The sequence below is a fragment of the Eumetopias jubatus genome, unplaced genomic scaffold (assembly GCF_037043125.1).
Source record: "Eumetopias jubatus isolate StellerSeaLion01/CBP00866 unplaced genomic scaffold, mEumJub1_p1.0 scaffold_4, whole genome shotgun sequence".
In the NCBI taxonomy this organism is placed as follows: domain Eukaryota; kingdom Metazoa; phylum Chordata; class Mammalia; order Carnivora; family Otariidae; genus Eumetopias; species Eumetopias jubatus.
Window position 1 is genome coordinate 86520508 of NW_028274810.1, and position 24296 is coordinate 86544803.

The 24296-nt window shown below is 53.3% G+C and overlaps 1 protein-coding gene across 8 annotated transcripts; it reads left to right on the forward strand.

The window, feature by feature from the left end:
• The first annotated feature begins 1489 nt into the window (after positions 1–1489).
• FGR (FGR proto-oncogene, Src family tyrosine kinase) lies at positions 1490–21005 on the forward strand. 8 transcript variants are annotated; one of them, XM_028113664.2, is made up of 14 exons: positions 2114–2209; positions 8673–8788; positions 9410–9472; positions 10455–10684; positions 11171–11273; positions 12171–12269; positions 16572–16675; positions 16924–17073; positions 17784–17939; positions 18017–18196; positions 18714–18790; positions 19038–19191; positions 19975–20106; positions 20217–21005. In XM_028113664.2, the coding sequence occupies exons 4-14, from the start codon at positions 10468–10470 to the stop codon at positions 20423–20425; spliced, it is 1581 nt and encodes a 526-aa protein (XP_027969465.1). In that variant the 5' UTR covers positions 2114–2209; positions 8673–8788; positions 9410–9472; positions 10455–10467; the 3' UTR covers positions 20426–21005. The 8 variants fall into 8 exon arrangements, with proteins under 8 accessions (XP_027969467.1, XP_027969471.1, XP_027969466.1 ...); XM_028113668.2 differs by having other exon boundaries at positions 10458–10684; XM_028113666.2 differs by lacking the exons at positions 2114–2209; positions 8673–8788 and adding an exon at positions 1490–1655.
• Positions 21006–24296: the final 3291 nt, after the last annotated feature.

Sequence of the window (24296 nt, forward strand, 5' to 3'; positions counted from 1 at the left end):
GGACCATGACTGGAGCCGAAGGCAGATGCTTAACAACTGAGCCACCGAGGCGCCCCCCAATTTGTATTTTAAAAGCATAAGCGGGGCGCCTGGGTGGCTTGGTCAGTTAAGCGGGCTGCCTTTGGCTCAGACCATTATTTCAGGGTCCTGGGACCAAGTCCCCCCCATCCCATCGTGCTCCCTGCTCAGCAGGGAACCAGCTGCTCCCCCTTCCTAACCTTCCCCCGCATGCTCTCTCTCTCTCTCACTCATTCTTTCAAATAAATAAATAAATAAATAAATAAATAAAATCTCTTTAAAAAAATAAATAAAAGCATAAGCAGTTTTGTTCTTCAATTCATTTGCTCATTCGGTCATTTATTCTTGAATTTTTTTCATTCATTCTTTACATCTTACCTTCAATTATTTATTCATTGGGCTTTCATTTGTTCACCCGTTAGTTCCTTTGTTCCTTGACTGATTCATGCATTCCTATGACCAGAGAACGTGCTTCTCTGTGCTAGTGGTACTCTGGGTGCTGGGAGCATTGGCAAGAGTCCTAGTCAGTCCTTGCCCTGGAGGAAAACCCAGGAACCAGGGGTCACCAGGTAGAAGGTGCTGAGTACTGTGCTGGGGATAGGGGGGTGGGTGGCAGTCAGGGAAGGCCTCCTGAGGAGCCAGAACTTAAAGGATGACAGAGAGAGACTGGTAGATTGGGGGAGCCCTTAGGGACAGGGACCAGTCTCATTAATCTCTGTGTCCCCTAAGCCTGGCACCTGACAGGCAATGATAAATATTTGTTTGTTCATTGAACCTGTGGACCAGTAGCCAGTAAGGAGTGCTTGCTGGTGGTTGTGATGCCACCCAGCTAAGGTGAGGCCACCATTCCCAAGTCCCTGCACCTCTACCTCCTCCCCTGCGTCTTCCTCCCCGTCCCTCCTTCCATCTTCCTAAGAGAAAACATTCTTACCTACATCCCACAACCACATTGGGACATACCTGAGCATGCATGCACACGCGTGCGTGCACACACACACACATTCACACACATCCCTGCTCATACATAGAAACACATGTGCCTGCAAAATGTGTCCCAATTGTTGATTACAAAATTGCAGTCATCGATTTCATTGCCTAAAATCACACACGCGCACGCGCGCGCACACACACACACACACACACCTGTGCTCACACACCCTCCCTGCCTTCCCATCATATCCCAATACACATACTTCTCCACCAAACAGCCCTCCCACACACAATCTCCTCCTCCCCAGAGGAGGAGGGATTCTCCTGGTCCTTGGTTTAAAGCTGAAGAAGTAACAGTGGTGGGAGGTAGGATTGAACCCCAGGTATGTGTATGTGGGGGGGCGGTCAAGGAGCCCTCCTAGTCACATAGGCTGGTTGTGCTAGAGGATGACACTCAGTTTCTCTAAATCTTGGGTGTGTGTGTGGCGGGGGCTGGCTATCATGCTTCCCCTTCCTCAGTGTGGCCTGAGGCCTGCTTCCTCTGAAAAGCAATCTCCTGAGAGAAGGGCCCCCGGGCTGCTCCGCTCCCTCCTACATCCCTGTGCCCCCACTTGTGGGGCTCCTGAGGGAGGCAAGGCAAGGTGATTGGCTCCGCGCAGTGGCTCTGGTGACAGCAATCTGAAGTCCACGGGCTGTGGAGAACTTGGGTAAGGCCTGCCGGCATCTGGTCCTCAGTTTTCCCAGCTGCGAAAAGGGGGTGGGGATGCGCTTCAGTGACAGAGAAAAGTTGCTTCTTAACCTGAAACCCACCCAGTCTAAAACAGCAGGTGCTCCTGGGGCTGAGGAACCTGCCCCTTTGGAGGGGACCTTTGGGAAGGTTGCGCTGGGGGCTCAGGTCTGGGGGCAGGCGCTGGGGTGCAGGGAGAGGGCTGGGAGAGCCCAACACCCCCCCCCCCCGTCACCCGGGGGAGGCTGGAAGTGGGAGCGGGCGGGTCCGGGATCTGAGGGGCCCCTCCCCGCCTCGGGCTTGGGGCTGGGGCGTGACTGTGAGCTCTCCCCGCCGCCGCCGCAGGGCTTCAATAAGAGAAGTCCGAGGCGGCTTCCTCCTCCGGGCCCAGAGCGGGCGGCGGTCAGAGGCCGGCAGCTCCCCAGCTCCCCCCCGCCCCCCGCCCCGGTCCCCCACAACGTCTGCACTCGGCGGCTGCTGGGAGCCCGGCCGGCTCGCCTGGGGTCCATCCGAGGCGGCCTCCCCGGGGACCAGGTAGGCGGCCGTCAAGTGGGGCTGGACCGGCCGCGCGGCGCCCCGCCTCCGGTCCGCCCGCGCCCCGGTGGGACGGCTGGGGCGGGGGGCGAGGGGGGGGAGGCTGAACTGGAGGAGGAGGGACCTCACCCCCGAAAAGGACCTCAAGAGGAGAAGTGAAGAGACCTGGAGAAGGAGACGGATAAAATCTGGGGAGGGGGGCTGAAGGAATATGGGGAAAGCAGATTAAAGGGACCCCCTAAAAAGGTCTGGTAGGAAAAAAACGGAGGGAACCTGTAGAGGGAAATTAATAGAATTTGGGAAGGGGGCTGAGTCAGGGAAGAGGGACTAAGGAGACCCTCCCAAAGGGGCTGGGGAATAAACTGAGGGGACCTTGAAAGTGAGGGTCTGGGGAGAAGCTGAGCGTTCTGAAAGAGGGGAACTAGGTGTGGGGGGGGGGCTGAGAGGACCAGGTGAGGGAGTTGGCTGGAGGAGGTCAAGGAGAACCATTTCTGGAGGATGCAGAATGTGGAGCACAATTCCGGGGGTCTGGTGGGGCGGGGAGGCTGCCAAAATTGCAGCCCCCTCACCTGCCCGCCCCCGCACTGGTGGGCGGGTCCCGGATGGCGAGGGGACTCCTCCAAGGCGCTAGAGGCGTGGGTCCCGGCTTCCTGGGGAAGTCCCCGCCCTCAGCAGGGATGGGCCTCTCTGGGTGCCCCCTTCCCGCCCCCAGTGGCGGTCTCGGTCCACGTTCCCCCTGGGATCCGGGAATTGCTGGCAGCCCCGACGGAAATCCTGCTTTTGACCGCAGTTGCCCGGAGAGGCTGTCTCCGTAGCAACCAGAGGGTGGAAAGGCAGAGCCCTGCGCTTCACGCTTGGCTGCTGTTGGGCGCCTTGCCCACGCAGCCCCCTTTGGTACCCCTTCTGCCCCCATTTTGGGTCCTCAGTCAGGGGCAGGTTTCTGGACAGAGGGGTAAGGCACTGATGCTCAGTGTTCAGGCATCCTGGGGTGAGGATCTGCAGTCGCAGGGACTTAGCCAGGCTGGGCCCTCGATTGCTGTGTGACTTTTGACAAGTTACAGGGCTTCTCTGGACCTCATTTTCCTCATTTGAATTTGGGGGGAAATTACCTTTGCCCCTACTCAGCCCCCATCCCCCACCCCATCCCAACTCCCCAGAATCAGGTGTTTAGAAAGCAGTTTTTGCAGTGTCCTGGAGGGTTAAGAGTTATTACTGACCTAGGAGGGATCCTTTCCTTCACCTTCTCAAAAGCATTGGAGCGGGTACAGAAAGCCTGTCAGGGCCTCTAGGACCAGCACACAAGTGACATCTCGTAAATAAATGTTTGTAGATCTGTTGAAGTCCCATACTGGAAAAGTTGGCAGGTTTGAGATCTGTCCCCAACCCCTATGGTACCACACCCAGTGACCATGAGTATTTTGGCATCCTTCCATCTGTGATGGTAGTGGGAGAGCAGGGCTCTGTTCTCACTTCACAGATAGGAAGAGGGAGGTTCAGCAGTCAAGGACTGACGGGGCCAAAAGTAGGGACTCGGAATCCAGAGCATCTTGCCCCCGATGTGATGAAAGAAGTAGCCAGAGCTGAGGCCTGAGTTCCCTCCTCATCCCTACTAGACCCCTTGTAGCCTTGTAGATAGGGGAGTGGGAGTGGGTGGCTGGCGAATTGTGGGAGGTGTGGCATTCATGCGCTCCATGAACCCAGTCGGCCTGAAGCTGTGAGTGAGGTGTCAGAGTGTTTGTGAGTATGGTTTGGGTTTAGTGAATGAGCATGAGCCTGTGAGCATATGTGTGGGTGTTTGGGTGTTCTCTACAGCCACCTGAAGCAAATGTGGCAAAGGAAGTGGCCAGACCTTGGGAGGCTGGGTAGGGGGACCCCAGAGCTGGGGAAGGGGAAGCCAGGGCCCTTTGTGCACCAAGCAGACCAGCAGACCACCTGGTTTGAGGATTTGGGCTGATATAAGGTGGAACCAGGGAAGGAGGCTTCCTGTCTGGCCACACTAGAATCTAGACTCCTATTCCCTCAGCATCCCTGGACCACCCATGGCTCCCATCTCCTCAAAATCTTGAATACCTACAGACCCTTAGAAGCTGGTGGGTGACTTCTCAGCAACAGATGAGAACCCACCTTTACCCACACAAGTGGAGAAAATCCAGCTGACACCTTCAGGATCATGTGGGGGATAAAGCTAGTGTGGCAAAGATTAGGGCCCCTCCCTCACATGCCGCCACCACACCTGGCCCACAAGTGGTAGAATCAGACTGGGGTATGTCTTCTGAGGCCCTGGGTATTAGGGGTGGGGTGTTATAAGGCCTCAAGAAAGAATGGTGTGGGATGGTTAGAGGTTCAATGAGAGATGAGGCCTCCATGAAAGAGTTGGGGGTTAGTAAGAGACACTGGAGTTCACTGAGGGGCAGAGAGCCTCTGCGGGTGAGGGGATGGAAGCCTTCAGTCAGAGGGCTCCGTTCTCCATGAGGGAATGCGGCACAGTGCGGCTGAGACTTGGGCCCTGCTCCTGGCCGACCCAGAGCCCTGAAGAGTAGCCGGAACTCTTGCAGGATGGTGGTTTCCTGCTGCTGCCCAAAGTCCCAGTTCCCTCTTTCTGAAATCCCCCAGGCGACCAAACAAGCTCAGCCCTCCCACCTCACCCTGGGAGCTTCTCTTCTCCGCCCTGCCGCTCCCTGTCCCTGGGCCGCGGAGGGGCCTTCCTCAAGGGAAGGGAACGGAAGTGAAAGTTCACTGAGCACCAGCTGTGTGCCTGGTGCTTTCACATTTGATGCTCAGAAGCAACCCCATGAGGTAGAGATTTATATTCCTATTTCCTAGGCAAAGAAGCTACAGCTCAGAGAGGTGAACCGACTTCCCCAAGCTAGTTGTCAGGCCATGTAGAATTAAGCTTAAATCTGTCTCCAGGTCCCACAGATACTTGGCAGGGGTTAGGGGGCACAGGACATCCTGGGTCTACATCAAAGCCCTGACATGGCTTCGGGAAGTGTGGACCTCAAGAAAGGATGGGTGGGCCTGGGGCTCCTATGTTGAGGAGCAGGGCTAAGCCTGAGGCAGACTCCCCGCTGAGTGGCCAGCTGCCATATGGCCGGGGTGGTATGTTCACTTGGCCATGGGTTGGAAATATGACGTATACTCGTCAGGGACAGCGTGACCTCCTGCGCGGGCTCTGAAGAGCACAGGCACAGTGTGAACTGAACTCTGGACCTGAATTAATGGTCCTGGTGCTTTGCTGCTCACGGTCTTCAGCCTCATTTGGCCACTGCACACTGGGTAAGAGGCACGTCTTTTCAAGCCTTCCCAACAGGTGCACAGAAGGTACAGATGCAAAAACTGAGGCTCGGAGGGCTGATATCATTCATCGAGGGTCCCGGAGCTGACAGTGTAATATACAGAACAGGGGCGCCTGGCTGGCTCAGTCGGTAGAGCATGCAACTCTTGATCTGAGAATCATGAGTTCAAGTCCCATCTGGGGCATAGAGTTTACTTAAAAAAAAAAGTAAAAGAACAGAGCTGGGGAGGGCCACACAGAGGGAGACGTGGAAGGCAGGAGCACCCTGGTCCAGGAGTGGGCCTCAGCTCTAATACCTACAACCTGATCTTGACACAGATGAAGCTCTGGAAATTAACTCTAACTCCTATCAACCAGATGTTTAAAGGACATAAACAGGCCCGGGTCCCTGCAGTGACCAGAATGCTGGTGGCTCCCATCTCTGGGCTGTAAGGGGGACTGAGAGCATGTAGCACAGGGCCTGCCATGTTGTAGGTTCTCTTGCTTCTGCTAGGGCTACAAAATAGAACAGTGCTTAGAGTGGGATTGGAGCCAAATGGATTGGGGTTGCATTTAAGCCTCCCCTTACTTGCTGTGTGATCTCTGCGACTCAGTTTGCTTATCTGTAAAAGATGGGTAGTAATAAAAGCTACTTCCTAGGCTAACTAAATGAGATCATGGATGGCAATTGCTTGGCACAATGCCAGGCATTAAGTATTTAATAAATTAGAAATTTTAGACTAATAGTTATTGCCACCCAGACTTCTAGGAAGTCAAATCACTCTCCGCAGAGTTGGTGGCACCACTTAGGATCCGAGGTGGACGGGGACAGAAAGTCCTAGGGGCTGTCTGTCTGCAGATGCCTGAGCACAGAGGACCCAACCTGCTGCTTCTGCCTTTTTTCCTCTGCCTTTGACTCTTTAGTTCCCCAAGTTTCTCTTAATTTCTACCTTTCTCTTTTTTGGTCTCTGTCTCTCTGTTGTCTTTCTGTTTCTCATTTCTGTCTCTTTCTTTTTATTCCTTCCTGGCAGTGTACTGCGGGAGCCAGCTAGTACTGGCTCTGGGGAGCTGATCGTGTGAATCTCTCCCAGCACAGCGCTCAAGAAGTCACCTCGGTTACTTGAAATCAACCATGGTGGGGATATTTATACAATGGAAATCAGCAAATGCTATAAGTCAGGGCCTTTTTTTTTTCCCTTTGAGAGTCAGTATGCCAGCACACCACACTGGGTTTCTCTTTGTCTCTCTGTGTCTCTCAGTCTCTGTCTCTGTCTCTGCCTTCTCATTCTCTCCCATCTCTTTCTTTCCTCTGACAAAGCCACGTGAGTGTGGTCACATCCAGCGTGCCCCCCCCCAACGCCTTGGACCATGCAGATGCCAGACCCTGTGCCCCACCCCCTCACCCCACATCTCCCCAACCCCTTCAGCATACTGGTGCCCAGAGAGCCTTGCCTAGCCCTGGACTTTGGTCCCCAGCAGGCCGGGGAGTGCCAAGTCCTGAGACCTGCTCCCCACTGCCTGTTCCTCACACTGTCCGCCCTGCCAGGGCTCTTCCTCAGCCCACAGAATCCTCTGCCTCCTCCTCAGAGGCTCACCATTTCTGAACCGCCCCCCCACCCCAACCCCATTCCAAGCATGCAGAATTTGGGACTCCCATTAGGCTGACTTAAAAATGTTGTGGTGGGGGGGGCGCCTGGGTGGTTCAGTCGGTTGAGCATGCGACTCTTGATCTCCGGGTTGTGAGTTCAGCCCCACGTTGAGCCTACAGGCTACTTTAAAAAAAGCATTAAAAAAATAAAAATGTGATATTTATCTGGGTATTTTTGGAAGTGGCAACCTCGTATCGATGTGGGGACCAAGAGCTTGTACAAATCTGTGTCTCTTTTAGAGAGGTGCTCTGTGTGGGTCTGTGACCTGGGAGAGAGCTCTGTATATCTCTGTGTGTCCCTCTGGGGGCTCTGTACCTCTGTGATTGCTGGCAGGAATGGCTGTAATTATCCGTGTCTGTGACCAGAAGATGGAGAGAAGTGGCTCAGATTCTGGAGCCAAATGTCAGGATTCATCATGTGTGTGACCTCAGGCGGGTCTCTAAAACTCGTTATGCCTCAGTTGCCTTATCAATAATAGTAATACGTCAGAGTGTTGTTATGAGAATAAAACGCAGTCGAGTATGTCAAGTGTTTAATGCATGCACCTAGTGAGTGCTATAAATCCTGTCTATACTGTTCTCGTGGAGAGGCGGTGCGTATGGGGTGCGTGTGTGCACATGTGTGTGTAGGTGGGTGAGGGCCGGGGGCGTCCGTGTGTGCGGATGTGGCTATCCTTGAAGATGTCTGTGTAGAGAGGAGCACAGAGTCTCTGTGAGGTGCTGTGTGTAGCTGAGGTAATGTGTGCGTCCAAGAATGTGTGGATCTGGGTGTAGGCCGTTTGCCATTCGCGATGGGTTGGTGTCTTCCCGTGAGAAGACCTCCATTCTCACCCTGTAACCTTTGTTTTCATCTTACCCCCATCTGTCCCCTCAGTGCCTGAAATCCCTTCATGCCCTGGGCCCTGGATGCCCTCCACCTCCACCTGTATTCTCTCCCTGGCCCTGACCAGCCCTCGGTGTCTTGGAGCCTTTCAGACACAGTGGTTGCACCCCAGGGGAGGGGTCCTGAGGTGAAGATCACAGCGATGGCTTAGTGAACATAGGCTATTTTAGGGCTCTCACCACAACCCAGACTGCCTTGCAGTTCACCAGATGGGTGTCACTCCCCTACACACACCAGAGAACAGTTACAGTGACGAGCAAGAGGGGCTGGTGAGTCTAGAGTAGGGATCAGGGCACTGATGTGACAGAGCCATCGGCTGGGCAGCTGTATCCGGTGGAGCCAGGAAGCCTTCCTGGAAGAGGTGAGTATACTCAATAGGAGGAGCAGGACCCAGAGAGAAGAGGAGGAGGAGGAGATCCATAAGGGAACTGGACTTGGGAGTCAAGGAAGGCAAGGTGGGGACACCTGTCACATTTGTCCTCAGCCCCTCTGGGGGAAACCAGGGCTCACTGGGTTGGCCCCACCCTACCACTCTCCATTCCTCTCACATCTTAAGAAACCCTCTCCCCAGCAGTTCCTCTCTAAGTGTTGCAATGGCAGAGTTTCTGGTGGGGCGTGGGGAGCCCTTGCTCAATGATCTGCCTGCCCTGTTGCTCAGAGGACATAGCTTTCGGGAAAGTCTCGGCTCGCGTGGAGGCTCCCCAAGGGATCCTGGTGGCCCTGGCTTCTGACCTGGGGCTTTACCTGGTGCGGGCATAGGAGCAAGCTCCGGAGGTAGGTGTCCACCTTCACCTTGCCACCAGCCATAACCCTGGGGCTGCTGGGGCTTAGGGAGCCCAGGGTGGGAGCAGAGGCAGTATGCAGAGGAAAGCCCGCTTTTAGGAGCCGGTGACTGAGGGGGGGGTGCTGTGAGTGAGCTGGGCATGGCTTGATAGAAATCCAATGAAAGCGGTGGGTCTAACACAAAAAGATAAGTATCTGAGTAGGAGTCTGTCACCCTCAGAGGCAGCGCGTGTGCCTCTGTATGCGTGTGGTACCTGTGCATCCGAGCTTGGGCTTGTGTGAGAGTTCGTTTGTGTTAGTGTGCTGGTGTTGTTGGTGAGCACACTCATGCAAGTGTATGCTGTGGGTGTTGGTGTGCGACTGTGTGCTGGTGTGTGTTGCTGAGTTGGTGTGTCAGGTGGATATGAGTGTGAAAGAGTTGGTGTGGGTGGGGTGTCCTGTGTGAGGGTAGATGTGTAAGTTTGCCAGGGGCGGTGGGAAGTAAAACGGAGGCAGAAGTCATGCTGGGACCGAGCCCAGGCCTGGCTTCCTGAAGAGGGCAGAAGCTGACAGCTGGCTTGCAGGAACCTTGGCTGAGCCTTCATCTTCCATGTCCTTCTCTCTCGCCCTCAGGTCTCTGGCCCCTCCCAAGGACCATGCCGCAGCCCTGCTGACCCAGGAGTAGGGGCCTGAAGGGTGAGTGGGGAGAGTGGGGACGGAGGACTTTCAGGGTCGGGAAAGGGGGTGGGGTGGCCTTCCTGAGCCCCACAACTCATCACAGCCCCCTCCTCCTCCAAGAGCCCTGTTGCTAGGTAACAGATCGGGGAGCCACAGAGAGGCAGCTTGAGAGGCCAGAGGCTGGACCCACAACAGGAAATGGCCTTGATCCCCTTCTGCAGGGACTCTTCAGGTGCAGACATACAGAGCCCTCACACACACTCACACACAAACATGTCTCGATACCTAGACATGCACAGACACAGAGGGAGACACACACACACAGACATTCACACCTACTCCCACAGGTACACACACACACACACACACACACACACACACACACACAGGCACATATACCTCCACACAGGGCTATGCACGTGGTCATACACACCGGCACAGAGGCACCTACTCGCACAGAGATACACACACACAGGAACACACATACACACTTTCACAGAAACAGCATGCACACGTATACACTCAGAACACACGAACACACACAGAGCCATCACATGCACAGAGACATGACCCACACTCATATACTCACACAGACACACAAACATTCACAAGAGGCTACACACACATAGACACATCCACAGGCAAACTCACAAATACTTAGAGACACACAAAGGACACACATATACAAGCCTCTGAAGAAGTCACAAAAACACAATGTATTGAAGCAAGAGGAGGCAAAAATACCTTATCAATAAACACAGCAGCATCCCAAAGCAGAAAACCAGCCCACAAAGGGTATGCATTTTCTCTGCAAACATATGGCAGCAGCTGGGAGGTAGACCCAAAGGTAGCCTTGCCTCACCTTTACCCTTCACCAGGGAGGACCCTGAGAGGGAAACTGCATGCCTGCATGAGTGTGTGTGTGCACATGTGCATGCATGTGTACATGGGGAGGCCTATCCGGCAGGGGCCCCAGAATGAGGCATACCCTATTCTGTAGCAGGGCGCCTGGAATGGGCTGTGTGTTCTGCAAGAAGTCGGAGCCGGGGCTCAAGGAGGATGTTTGCCTGGAAAGGGACTTCAGGGGCAGTGGGGCTGTGGACCGCTATGGCCCTGACCCTACTCAGGCCCAGACTGGGTCCTCCTTTGCCCATATCCCCAACTACAACTTCCCCACTCAGTCCACCAGCCATGCCTTCCTTGATGGAGGCGCCATCAGGAGCATCTCAGGTGAGTCTAGTGGGCTGGAGGCGGGCACTGCCTGGCCCCTGGGAGAACCTGGGGGAAAGGGAAACATCTTTAGGAGGCTCCAGTATGACGTGGGAGATACCGCCCTGCTTTCAGAGCACAGTCTGAGGGAGAATGTACAGCCCTACCTCAGAAATCCTGGTCTGAGGGGAAGACAGCTCTGTTCCCATCTGAGAGAGGGACCCTGATGACAGGCCCAAGTGAGGAAGAGGAGGAATGGGTGACTTGGGGACTCCCCAGGGTGTGAGGGATGGGCTGGAAACCATATGCCCTGAATCCATGGGAAACCAAGTTGCGAAGCCCAAATCAGAAATCCACTGGACTCCAAAGGCCTTTGGGAACCAGGCACTGCAGCCATGGGGAGGCACAGAGCCTGGCTGGGGAACAGGACTCAGGGGGTGAGGTGTGCAGGTCCCTTGGAGTCCCCTGCCCCATGCCCTACTCTGCTGAGTAGCCCTGACTCTGCAGGGACTGGGGTGACCCTGTTCATCGCCCTGTATGACTATGAGGCCCGGACAGAGGATGACCTCACCTTCACCAAGGGTGAAAAGTTCCACATCCTGAACAACACGTAAGTAACCAGGCCACCCGGCTCAGGACATGGCTGGGGCTGGTAGCAGGACCCAGAGAGGAATCTTACCTGGTCCCTCAGAAAGATCCAGCCTAGCTGGGGACACAGATACAGGAAAGTAACAATTCTGAGTAATTGCTACTATGTAGGTGGAGCATGAGGACATATGGGTCCAGAAAGAACACTAAATATGGTCTCAAGGCTAGTGATCAAGGCAGGCTTCCCGGAAGAGGTGATTTCTAAGGTGAGACTAGAAAAAAATGAATAAATGTTGAAGGAAGAGGTGAGAAAAGAGGAAGAGAGAGTGAGAATGAGAATAAATGTGACTTCTGGAAACCACCAAGTGGTCATTCAGTCTAGGTGGATCATAGAGTATGAGGTGTAGAATGGAGAGAGCAGAAGCTAGAGAGGCAAGTGGAAACAGATTCTGCAGGGTTTTTTTAAGCCATGTTGAAGAATCTAGATTTTATCCAGAAGGAAATATATAGTCATTGGGGGTAGGGGAGGATTTCAGTGGGGAGGTGATTGAGTTAGCTGTCCACTGCCCACCCAAACCCCAGCCCAGCTTAGGAGCCAAAGATGAAAGCCAGGAGGCCCACATGCCCCCAGACATGTTGCTTCTGCAGGGAAAATTCTCCTGGGGTAGCTTCAGTGGCTGAGAGCAGAACAGACAAAAGCCCTGGGGTATATGTGTGTGTGTGTGTGTGTGTGTGTGTGTGTGTGTATGCGTGTGTGTGTGCGCGCGCGCGTGTGTGTGTGTGCATGTGTGTGCGCGCGCGCGTCTAAGGTGAGGGGCTGGCAGGGCTAGTCTCCACCTGACCCTTCGCATGGCCCTGCCTGGCCCCAGTGCTCCAGGGGGCTGGGCTGCCATTGACCCCCGGTGTCCTGTGTCTGCAGTGAGGGTGACTGGTGGGAAGCCCGGTCTCTCAGCTCTGGACAAACTGGCTACATTCCCAGCAACTACGTGGCCCCTGTGGACTCCATCCAGGCCGAAGAGTGAGTAGGGGGTGGGAGGTGGCTATTCCTGTGGACAGGACAGGACCCTGGAGTCCAAGGCCACCTCTGAGTCACAGCCCCACTCTGAGCCTATCTTCTTACCCATATTTCTGTGAGGTCATTGTGAGAATAAGAGAAGAAAATAATGACGTTTATGACAGTAAATATTTATGTAGCATGTCCTATGTTCTGGGCACTATTCAAAGTGCTTTCTGTGTATTAACAGAGTTAGGAACTAATATTATCCTGCTTTATGGAAGAGGCAAGTAAGGCACAGAGAAATTAAATATCCTACCCAAGTTCACATGGCTAGTAAGTAGGTGGGGTTGGTATTTGAACCCAGATAGTCTGGCTGCACTTGCAAAGCATTATACATATTGACTCTCAGCAATAACAGCAGCATAATGAGCTTTTAAAAAATTGTAAAATGCTAAACAAATGCAAGGGGATATTACTTAGAATTAATGCTGTTAAAGGGGCGCCTGAGTGGCTCAATCAGTTGACTCTTTTTTTTTTTAAGATTCATTTATTTATTTTAGAAAGAGAGAGCACGAGCAGAGGAGGGGCAGAGGGAGAGAGATAGAGAAGCAGATTCTCCGCTGAGCACAGAGCCTGATCCCATGACCCCAGTGGAAACCAAGAGTCGGATGCCCAACCAACTGAGCCACCCAAGTGCCCAGCATCCGACTCTTGATTTCAGCTCAGGTCATGATCTCAGGGTCCTGGGATAGAGCCTCGCATCTGGCTCTGAGCTGAGTGGAGTCTGCTTGTCTCTCTCCCTCTGCCCCTCCCCCCACTGGCACACACACACACACTCTCTCTCTCTCAAATAAATAAATAAAATCTTGAAAAAAAAAGAATTAATTCTGTTAAGGAGACAAGGAATTATCATTCATGGTGTACCATTATAAACTGAGATACGACGACAGGGACTTTACCTACCTTGAGTCATTTAATTCTCATAGTCACACTATTGATATTATTGTTGTCCCCATTTTACAGATGAGAAAACTGAGGCTCACAAAAAAAACCCTTTTATCTATGTGCACATATACATACATGTATGGGAAAAGAGAAGATTGGAGAGACTGCAGAGTGGGAGTCACCAGGACTTGGTGACTAATTTGCCATTGTGTTTGGGGTGTGGGAGGAATCAAGGGTGACCCAAAGTCTTCTTGAGGAACTGAGTGGCTGATGGTGCCATTTGCTAAAGTGGGAAACACAGGAGAAGGTATAGGTATCTGGGTTATGGTGGAGGGACTTGTTGGGTTGAGGTTCGCAGAGAGGAACACCCAGGTAGAAGACACTGCCAGCAATTGGATTAGGCTGTGCTTTGTATGAGAGGGGCCCAACCCAGGCCAAGCTAGGCCACTGAATTAGCCCAGAGGAAGGGGAAACTTTTCCTAGGTGGCACTAAGGCTCTTTGTTTGCTGTGGCTCTTGCGGAGGGCACCACTGGGCTGGGGTGGAAATCTGGGACTCTTCAGAGTGGAGGTGACAATTAAAGCTGCATGGGAGGGTGAAGGAAGGGGAGGAGAGCGAGAAAGAGATTGGCCCTAGGTCCCAACTTTGGAGAAAGCAGCCTCGAAGGAGAAGTTGCTGTTGGAAAACCAGGCCAAGCCAAGTCAGAACAGCCAAGAAGCGGGTGTAGGAGAGGTTGCAGGAAACTAGAAAGGGAGTGTCAGAGGCTGCCACTGGATTTGGCAATGGGAGTGACCTTGGTGAGTGATCTCTCTGTATGAGGTGGGGGTGGGGGCCAGACAGCAGAGCCTGGGAGGGAGTAGGAGGTGAGGAAGTGGAGACCCAAGTGTGAAGTGCTTTTTCAAGTGAAGGGAAGGTGAGAGATATAGCAGAATGTTGATGGCAAGTTAGGGCTTAGAACAGTTTTTTGGGGGGAAGGAAGAAATGGGGGCATATGTAGAGGTTGGTGGGATGGAGAGGCTGCAGGTGGGGGTGAGTTGGTATGGGAGAGGTGTCCCTGAGCAGAGGGGAGTGGTTGGGGTCCTGAGCTCAGAGTGGGTGAGGCTTTCATCCAGGGAGAGTGGTAGGAGTCATGGAGGAGAGAAAGGGTGATGATGCAGAAGGTGGGAGGTATGGGGTGTTCAAGCTTGCATCCACAGCTTAGAGGTAGTGTCACGAGCCCTGAGAGGCACTCATTGCAGTGTCATGGTTGAGAGCAGTGTTGTGGTTAAGAGTGCAGGCCCTTGAGCAGACAACTTGTGTTCCTATTCTGGCAACATAGCTTAAGAGCGTGTGGCCTTGGGCAAGTTGCTTAACCACTAGGTATCTCCATTTCCTCATCTGTGTAGTGGGAGTTAATAATAGGACCTACCTCACAACGTTGTTATAAGAACTAAATAGGGGCTCCTGGGTGGCTCAGTTGGTTAGGCGGCTGCCTTTAGCTCAGGTCATGATCCTGGAGTCGCGGGATCGAGTCCCACATCGGGCCCCCTGCTCAGTGGGGAGTCTGCTTCTCCCTCTGACCCTCTTCCCTCTCGTGCTCTCTATCTCTCATTCTCTCCCTCTCAAATAAATAAATAAAATCTTAAAAAAAAAAAGAACTAAATAAATACTGGGGCGCCCGGGTGGCTCAGTCGGTTAAACATCTGCCTTCAGCTCAGGTCATGATTCCAGAGTCCTGGGATGGAGCCCCATGTTGAGCTCCCTGCTCGGCGGGGAGTCTGCTTCTCCCTCTCCCTCTGCTGCTCCCCCTGCTTGTGCCCTCTCTCTCTGTCAAATAAATAAATAAATAATCTTCAAAAAAAAAAAGAACTAAATGAATATAATATGTATTAAAGCAGCGCATGACATAAAATAAGTACTGCTATTATTAAGTTAATTATTAAGGAAGTAATTACTATCATGGGTATGGGTGGGGGCAGGGCTTTGAAAAAACTTGGGAGTGTGTCCTGTCTACACAGTCCTTCAGTAGTTCCTCCTTCCCCATCCTGCCTGCCCGCTTGGACACTCCTCTACTTGCTAATGCTTTCTTACTCCCCAAACTGTGCCTAGTACCCAGGTGTGGACTGGCCAATTTATTTATTTATTTATTTATAAAAGATTTTATTTGAGAGAGTGCGTGCACGCCCACTCATGGCGGGGAAGGGCAGAGAGAGAGAGGAAGAGCGCACACATGCGTAAGAGAAGGGGAGGGCGGCTTGGAGGGAAGGAGGGGCAAAGAGGGAGAGGGAGAAGCAGGCTCCCCACTGAGCAGGAAGCCGGACACATGGGACACAGGGCTCGATCCCAGGACCCTCCGGATCATGACCTGAGTCTAAGGCAGACACTTAACCTTAACCGACTGAGCCCCCCAGGCGCCCCAGACTTGCCAATTTAGTAATCAAAGGACATCTGAGTCTTCCGTGGTGCTTGTGTGCCATTCAGTTCCCCCAGTGTCCATTCACAGTGGATTTAAGCCCACAGTTCAGTCCCAGGAAGAATATCCAAGACGGAACAGGAATGCTTGACGCCTGAGGTTGAAGGCGAGACTTGTAAGAACATCCAAATTTCAGAGAGTGGAGGAAAAACAGCAGTCAGAGCCAGGCAGGAGCAGTCAGAAAGAGGGGGAGAGAGGCAGGAAAGGCTGTTGTTTGGAAGTCACAGGAGGAAAGGGTTTGTGGGTAGGGGTGGATGTGGGAAGAAGGATCTGAGAGACTGCCTGGGTGGCGGGAAAAGAACTAGACTGAGCAGCAAAGAATTTCAGGTAGACCTCATCAACCAGTCCTGCAAGAAGGTCGCTTCCCCTCTCTGAGCCTCAAGTTCCACATCTGCAAAATGAGCCCACGGACGAGCAGTAGCGAGATGCGTTAAGGAACTTGGTAGCACCCTGATGAGGTCACTAGAGACTGGGGTCTTAGCAATTTTTTTTTTAAGATTTTATTTATTTATTCATGAGAGAGGGAGAGAGAGAGAGAGAGAGAGAGAAGCAGAGGGAGAAGCAGGCTCCCAAGGAGCAGGGAGCCCGAAGCGGGACTCGATCCCAGGACCCCGGGATCATGACCTGAGCCGAAGGCAGACGCTTAACCATCTGAGCCACCCAGGCGCCCGGGTCTTAGCAATTTTAGTTGAAGAGAAACCCAGAGAGTGGCGAGGAGAAGCCTAACCTTTATTGGGCACCTACTTCGAGCCCAGCATTCTACGTTCCCCGTCTCTGTGCTTCTCATGATCAGGCTATGAAGCAGGTGTAGGAGCCTCGTTTCCCGAGGGAGGAGATTGAATCTTGGCTAGTGAGGTGGTTTTCCCCAGGAGGCTGAGTTGGGGGTTGAACTGGGTGTCTCTGACTCTTGCTGGCCCTTCCCAACAGGTGGTACTTTGGAAAGATCGGGAGGAAGGATGCGGAGAGGCAGCTGCTCTCCCCCGGGAACCCCCGGGGGGCCTTTCTTATTCGTGAGAGTGAGACTACCAAAGGTGGGGGCCTGGGAAGGGGCAACTGGGAGGCCCAGCTGTTAGGGTGGGGCTGGGAGCAGTGGTGAGGGGCTTGGATCAGGGCCCCGGGCCCAGACTGGGACAGGGGTGGAGGACCAGAGATATGACTGGGACTGGGTTAAGGGGGGGCGTGGCCATCCAAGTTCTGAGTCCCCAGGCATTTGGGCTTCTCAGGCTCTAAGATGGAGAGCGAGGAGGAAAGCCGACTTGAAGGTGACCCTTGCCCACAGGTGCCTACTCCCTATCCATCCGGGATTGGGACCAGGCCAGAGGTGACCACGTGAAGCATTACAAAATCCGCAAGCTGGACACGGGTGGCTACTACATCACCACTCGGGCCCAGTTCGACTCGGTGCAGGAGCTGGTGCAGCACTACATTGGTGAGGGCTGGCTTCCAGGACTGGTGTGTGCTTTGGGTCCCTGAACGGACCCGCTGAGAATTAGGCCCAGAGAGGGAAAGGGGCTCCCAAAGCAGTAGTGGCTGGGGCAGAACTGGAACGCAAGTGTTTGGGTTCCCAGCCCAGGATTCTGCTCGCTAGGATTCCAGAGGAAACAAGTGTGAGGCTGTCGATGTCCAAAGGGCGCCCCCTAATGTCTAGCGGGGCAGGAGGCCCAATAGACCTGACTTGGAGGATGGGCTGTAGGGTTGAGAGGAAGCTGGGAATCCATGCCAGGTTTCTGCTTTAGTGAGTTAGGCCAAAGGTAGGTCCATGGAAGGGTGAGGACCTCATGTCCACACCTTTGTCTCGAATGCCGAACTCCATTTCTACCTGTCAGAATCCCACCTTAACCTTGAAGGCCCAGCTGGAGGCCACCTCCTGTGGGAAGGACACAAGTCCCTGCAGGGATCATCTCTCCCTCTTGGTGCCACCTCCTTCCCTGGGCACCAACATGTTCACCTACTCAGTGGGTCAGGTTGCCTTCTGCCCTAGCCTGTGACCTCACCTGTTCCTAGTTCCTTTCCACTGATGGGGGAGGTAGGTGGGGGGAGGGGGGCGTTGTGTGTGTGCATGAGATGGGATGAGGACTGTGTGGGGCGTCCTGGCCTGCCTGTGACCTTCAACACCCCCCCCCAACCCCTGCTCCTCAGAGGTGAACGACGGGCTATGCCACCTGCTCACAGCGGCCTGCACCACCATGAAGCCGCAGACAATGGGCCTGGCCAAGGATGCTTGGGAGATCAGCCGCAGCTCCATCGCCCTCGAGCGCCGGCTGGGCACGGGCTGCTTTGGGGACGTGTGGCTGGGTACGGAGGTCCCGGGGGTGGGGCAAGGGCTTGGGACATCCGGGAGCCGGTGCTGACGAGCCACGACCACCTGGCAGGCATGTGGAACGGGAGCACGAAGGTGGCGGTGAAGACCCTGAAGCCGGGAACTATGTCCCCGAAGGCCTTCCTGGCGGAGGCACAGATCATGAAGATGCTGCGGCACGACAAGCTGGTGCAGCTGTACGCGGTGGTGTCGGAGGAGCCCATCTACATCGTGACCGAGTACATGTGCCACGGTGAGGGGCGGGGTCAGGAGGCGGAGTCTGGGGGCGGGACTTGGGGCGAAGTTCAGATGGGTTTCTCTGGGGGAGGGACCTGAGTGGCGATCTGTGATGAGACAGAGGACTTGGAGCAGAGTCCGAGAGGGAGGCCGGGATGAGTGAAACCACGCGAGTCCTGGGAGTGGGGGCGGGTCCAAGTTTAGACTAGTCGGGGGTTGGGGACGGAGCCTCGGTCGGGGGCGGGGCTTCAGCTGACGGGTGGGGCTTGGACGAATGAAGACCGAATCTGTGATGAGGAAGGATCTGGGGCGCAGTCTGAGTGGGGCGTGACTAGGGGGACGGAGGAGGAGAAGAAACGAGCTGTGGGCAGAGTCTGGGTGTCTGTGGGAGCGAGCCCTGGGCAAGGGCGGGGAACAGGGGGCGGGGCCAAGCTCTGTGCGAGGGAACTGGGTAGGGGCGGGGCCAAGCGAGGGAAGGCTGTCCTGGAGCTGGGGGTAGTCTTGCTGCTGGTTTTCTGAGTTCCTTTCCTCAGGTAGCTTGCTGGAGTTCCTCAAGAACCGGGAAGGCCAGGATTTGACACTGCCCCAGTTGGTGGACATGGCAGCCCAGGTAAACTGGGACAGCAGCCTTTATTTCAGACTGGCCTCCTATGAACCTCTACAAATCCCTGTGCCCTCAAACACCTGCCCTACCCCTGGAAGTACATACAGTCCCATCCACTGGATCATCTGTGCGACCTGAGGCAGGGCACTGCCCATCTCTGAGCCTCAGTCTCCTCATCTGGAAAGTGGGGTTTTCAAGTGATCTCTCACACAAGCCATGGTGTTCCCATTTCTCCATACCTTGGCCCTGCTAGGTGGCTGAGGGCATGGCCTACATGGAACGCATGAACTACATCCACCGAGACCTGAGGGCAGCCAACATCCTTGTTGGGGAACGGCTGGTGTGCAAGATCGCTGACTTTGGGCTGGCCCGTCTCATTAAGGATGATGAGTACAACCCACAGCAAGGTGCCCTGCCTTTCTTCACCTTCCAAGAGATCCCCAGTGCACCAAGGGGCTGTCACGGGGCTCCACATATTCAGGAACCATTCCCTCCACTCCCAGACCATCTGGGATACTCCCATCCTGATGTAGTAGAAGAGGCAACTCTAGGTTTGAATCCCAGCTCCTCTACTTACTAGCCAAGTGGCCTTGGGCAAGTCACCTAACCTCTGTGAGCTGTTTTTTCTCATATATAAAATGAAACTATTCAGAGAAAAGTAAGTCAACAGATATTTATCAAGCACCTACCATATGCCAGGCATTACTATAATTCTCAAGTGAAAGACAATAAAGTGTAATGGTGTGAAATCTGTAGCCAGAATGTCTGGGAGTGAATCCTAGGCACTTATAATAAGCTATGTGATCTGGGAAGTTGCTTAAGAGTTAGTGCCTCCTTTTCCAAATCTGTACAATGGGGATAATAATAGTATCTACCCCACGGGGTTTTTGTGAGGTTAAATGAGTTAATGCATGTAAATCACTTTAAAACAGTGCCTGGCAGAGGCATCTAGCTGGCTCAGTTGGTCGGAAGAGCATGCAACTGTTGATCTCAAGGTTGTGAGTTTTTGGAAAGTTTATTTACTTCAGTAATCTCTGCAGCCAACATGGGGCTTGAACTCACGACCCCAAGATCAGAAGTCACATGCTTTTCTGACTGGGCCAGCCAGGCGCCCCAACATGCCATTCTCTCAATCCAGCTATTCCCAGGGGCCTCCTCGATGACTTCCCCTTCTCTCCCAATCTCTCTAGGGGCCAAGTTCCCCATCAAGTGGACAGCCCCAGAGGCTGCTCTCTTTGGCAGATTTACCATCAAGTCAGATGTGTGGTCCTTTGGGATCCTGCTCACTGAACTCATCAGCAAGGGCCGAGTCCCCTACCCAGGTTTGCTGGGGTGGGGAGGTGGAAGGGTGGGGCGTCAAGGGAAGGGCTTCCTCCCGGTTTCCTCTTTGGGAGGGGCTAGGCCCCCTGACCGACAGAGCCCCTCCCTCCAGGCATGAACAACCGGGAAGTGCTGGAGCAGGTAGAGCACGGCTACCATATGCCATGCCCCCCAGGCTGCCCAGCATCCCTGTACGAAGCCATGGAGCAGACGTGGCGTCTGGACCCAGAGGAGAGGCCTACCTTCGAGTACCTGCAGTCCTTCCTTGAGGACTACTTCACCTCCACAGAGCCCCAGTACCAGCCTGGGGATCAGACATAACCTGCTTGGGCATCCACCACCTTTCTGGGGTGCCCACCAATCCCTTCCAATCCCCAGGGCTCTGATCTCAAAGCCCCCAGGATTAGAACCCCAATAGGGTCTTAGCGTATCAGAACAAGCAGGTTGCTCTTGACACCATCTAGGGTAACCCACTCATTTTAAAGATGGGGCCAGTCCAGGCTTAGAGATCATCCCTCACTCTGGCCCCAAGCACTATTTCTCCCTTTCCCACTTAGGCTCCTACCTCTAGACTCTCTTCCCACCTCTCCCCCAAAAGAAATGCTCAGACCTTGCCTAGTTATTTATAAAACTGTATACCCTTTCCCTCCCTTACCTCCTATCCCTGCTTTTTTACCCTATCACCCCACCCTGAATTCACCTCCTACTCAATTCTCTTGTGTCTGTAAGTTGCAAAGACAGGGAAAGTTTTTGCTGGATCCATTTCCTGCCGGGTGGACACTGTGGTCCCGGACTAGGGTCCAAGCCCAGGGTGAGGGAGAGGCTTGCTGAAGGCTCACCGCCTCTCTGAACCATGTGTGTGTTTATTGCTTTTTGTAAATAAGAAAAGTGACAATAAGAATCCTTGAGCCATGAAAATTCCTTCTGTTAGGGGGAACGGTGGCCAGAGGAAGGTGAGTGTGACTGCTTTGGCTGCCGGGAGGAGGGGGAGGCGAGAAAGTGTGTTTTGGGATACCCAGAAGTCCTGATGCTTGTCCCCATGTGAGTTTATGACAAGTTGAGAGATGGATACAGAAGATAGGCAACTGGAGCTCAAAATGTCCCCTTCATGACTGAAGCGGCTTTCAATCTGTGTGCAAAGGGTTTGCTAATTCTCTCCTTGATTTCAGTAGATATACCATTCATCACAGGCACAAGGGCAGAACCTGTTAGGCCCCTCTTGACGGCAGCAGTGGGGAAGACCACAGTGGACTCTCTGTAGCTCCCCAAAAAAAGACAGAAGGGAGGGGAAGGGAGAGAGATCTGAGAGCTAGTCTAGCTCGTTGGATTTCACTCCAGGCAACTCTACCCCCTAGGGGGCTTTGGAGAGAGTTGAAGGCAGTTTTGTTGGGTCACAAGGACTGGAGGCTCCTGTTGGCAGGTAGTAGGCAGGGATTGGGGGTACTAAACAACCTGCCATGAGCCTCTGCAATGAATTGTCCCGTGTCCTTGCTGCCACTTTGAGAGACTCTGGCAGCTGATGTGCCTCCAAGTGGAAACAAAAGGAACAGGGAATAAGGGTTCCCACATCGCCCATCAGGAACTCGTGGACCCCTGACTTCCTAAGGGAATGGACTGGGTGGGGGGCAAGAGTCTGGGAGCTAGGAATCACGGCTGCAACTGGCAAACTATTACTAAGTGTTAACCCTGGGAAGGGCCCTTTGCTTGGCAGGACCCCAGGAAAACAAACACGAACAAGACCTGTCTCTGTCCCTGAGGAGTTCACAGCCAGGCTGGGGAGAAACAGTAATAATAATAACTCACTTATTAAGTGCTGCATGCCAGATGTGTCTACATACATCTTTTCATTTAATCCAGTTCTGAGTCTGGGTCTATGATCAGCCCCCATTTACAGATGAGGAAACTGAGGCTCCAGGGTTACATGATGTACCAAGGTCACACAGGTGCTTGTGACCGGGCTGGGACTTGAACCGAGGCCCATGATCTTTCTAGACTCTAGGCTTTAGGAAGTGATCTTATTTGCCCCAGGTAGATATTTGGAGGATCCTCCTCTCTCTAGATACTGGTAGAAAGGTTCCCTGGAAATCCCCCCACGTTGAGTATCCTATGGAAAGGGGACAAGGTGGCCAATGCAGATTGAGTTCCTGTGCTGAGCCCTGTGCTGGGGACCGCTGAATGGGAGCAGTAGGATGAAGAGAGGCCAAGTGGCTGCTGAGAGAGGTGTCACAGGGGTGGGAGCCTTAGCTCTGCACACTTGAACTCAGGGGCCGTGGCTTCTGAAGAGCCCGTCTCTGGCTGACTAAGCTCACAAGAACCTGCCACACGAGCCAGAGGCCGAATGTGTCCGCCTCCGTGAGTAAGCGGGTAAGCGCACAACTCTGGGGCTGAAGTGCCTGGGGTGCAGCTCCCCTCTACCCCTCACTCGCTGTGTGACTTGGGGCAGGTTACTAATCTCTCCAAGCCTCAATTTCCTCCTCTGTGAAATGGCAATAAAATGTTCAACTCGTGTTTGCCCTCTCTGTCACTACCATTTACACATTACATATTCTATGCTGGGCGTCCTGCTAAGTGCTCGCCGCCATTGAAGCTTCACAGAACCCCATAAGGAGTAGGCTGTTGTGTCTTCATTCTACTAGTAAGGAAACTGAGGCACAGTGAAGTAAGTAGTTTTAAGTAGAAGAGCAGGGGCTTGAACCAGGTCCTCTGACTCCGGAATCAGTGTTTTTAGTCTCTATAGCTCTCTATAGTCTTCTCCTGGGACCAGAATATTCTTGCCTTTCCAAGGGGGCTATGCCTGGTACCTGGACACCTATATAGTTTAAATGAGCTAGTAGAATAGTGAACCTCCTGGAGTTTGCCAGGCACTTGGTGCTCCACAGCAGAGACCAGAGCCATCTGAGCCTGGAATCCCTGTATCTACTGGTTTCCTACCAGTAATTCGGCTCTGGTGCAGCCGAATGAATTCTCCTTTGCACCCCCTTTTCTGTGCATCCTTCTGTTCCCTTCTGATAGAGCACAGTGCAATTGATTAGGCCTCTGTTTTCTCCATTTCAATCACATCCTGGCCCTGCCTCCCTGAGATTACAGGCGGGTCACCTTGATTGCGGTTTCCACCGTTCACAAACTCTTGAGTCGTTTACAAAACCATCTCTCGCCTCATTCACTCCCCCACCTGGCTCTTCTCTGTGATGCTGTGTAGATTTTACTGGCTTAAGACTCAGAGGGCAATTTTATTTCCAAGTTCATGGTGGGGGAGGAGGACACCTAATTAACTAATGTTGGGTGTTTCACATGCATCATCTAATTTGATCCTCACCACAAGGCTGTGCAGCAGTGTGATTATTCCCATTTTTCAAAAGAGGAAATGAAGACTCCGAGAGGCTACAACATTTGCCCAAGGTCACACAGCTGGATGGTAGAGTCAGGATTTGAGCCCTTGGACTTCAGAATCTCATGCATCCCACTGTGTCATATTCCCTTATTTGATGGAGCAGCATGGGAACGTATAATACTAACCTAGAGTCAAGTTCAGGGAAAGCATGGTGTAGATAGGGGTCTGGAGTAGCCCCATATATGCCCGAGGATTATATTCATAAAAGAACCAAGTCATTTAGTAATTTTCACACATTTACTGATGTCTCCTGTAGGCTCCTGACCAGGAGGCAGAACAGTACATGATTACAACACTTAGGGGCAAAGTCAGTCTGGAGGCCAAGGGAGATTTCTTGGAGGACATGAAAGAAAAGTCTGCCTTATGAAGCAGCCAAAGGGTGAGATCATCTCCCATGGAGGGAACAGCATGTGCAAAGGCTCAGAGATATGGTAGAGCAAGGCCAAGTCAGGCGAGTGCAAATAATTATGTATGGAAGGATTGAGGGTGCAGATGAGGCATGGAAGAAGAAGGTTGGGGGATTAGAGGCAAAAGGCAGAAGGGTCGAAAATCCAAGGGGTATGGCTCCTGAGTTGTAGAGAAAAGTCACAGAAGAAATCTGGGGGGTGGCCAGGACTTATTGGGGGTGTCTATCCTGGATCCTATTGTTTCGGTACTGAGCTGGATGGGCCCACTATCCACTCCAGTAGTTCTCTCCCCCATTTACACACACACACACACGCACACGCACACGCACACGCACACGCACACGCACACCAGCTCCTGGACGGTCCTGCAGTGAGTGAGGTCCATACTCCACCT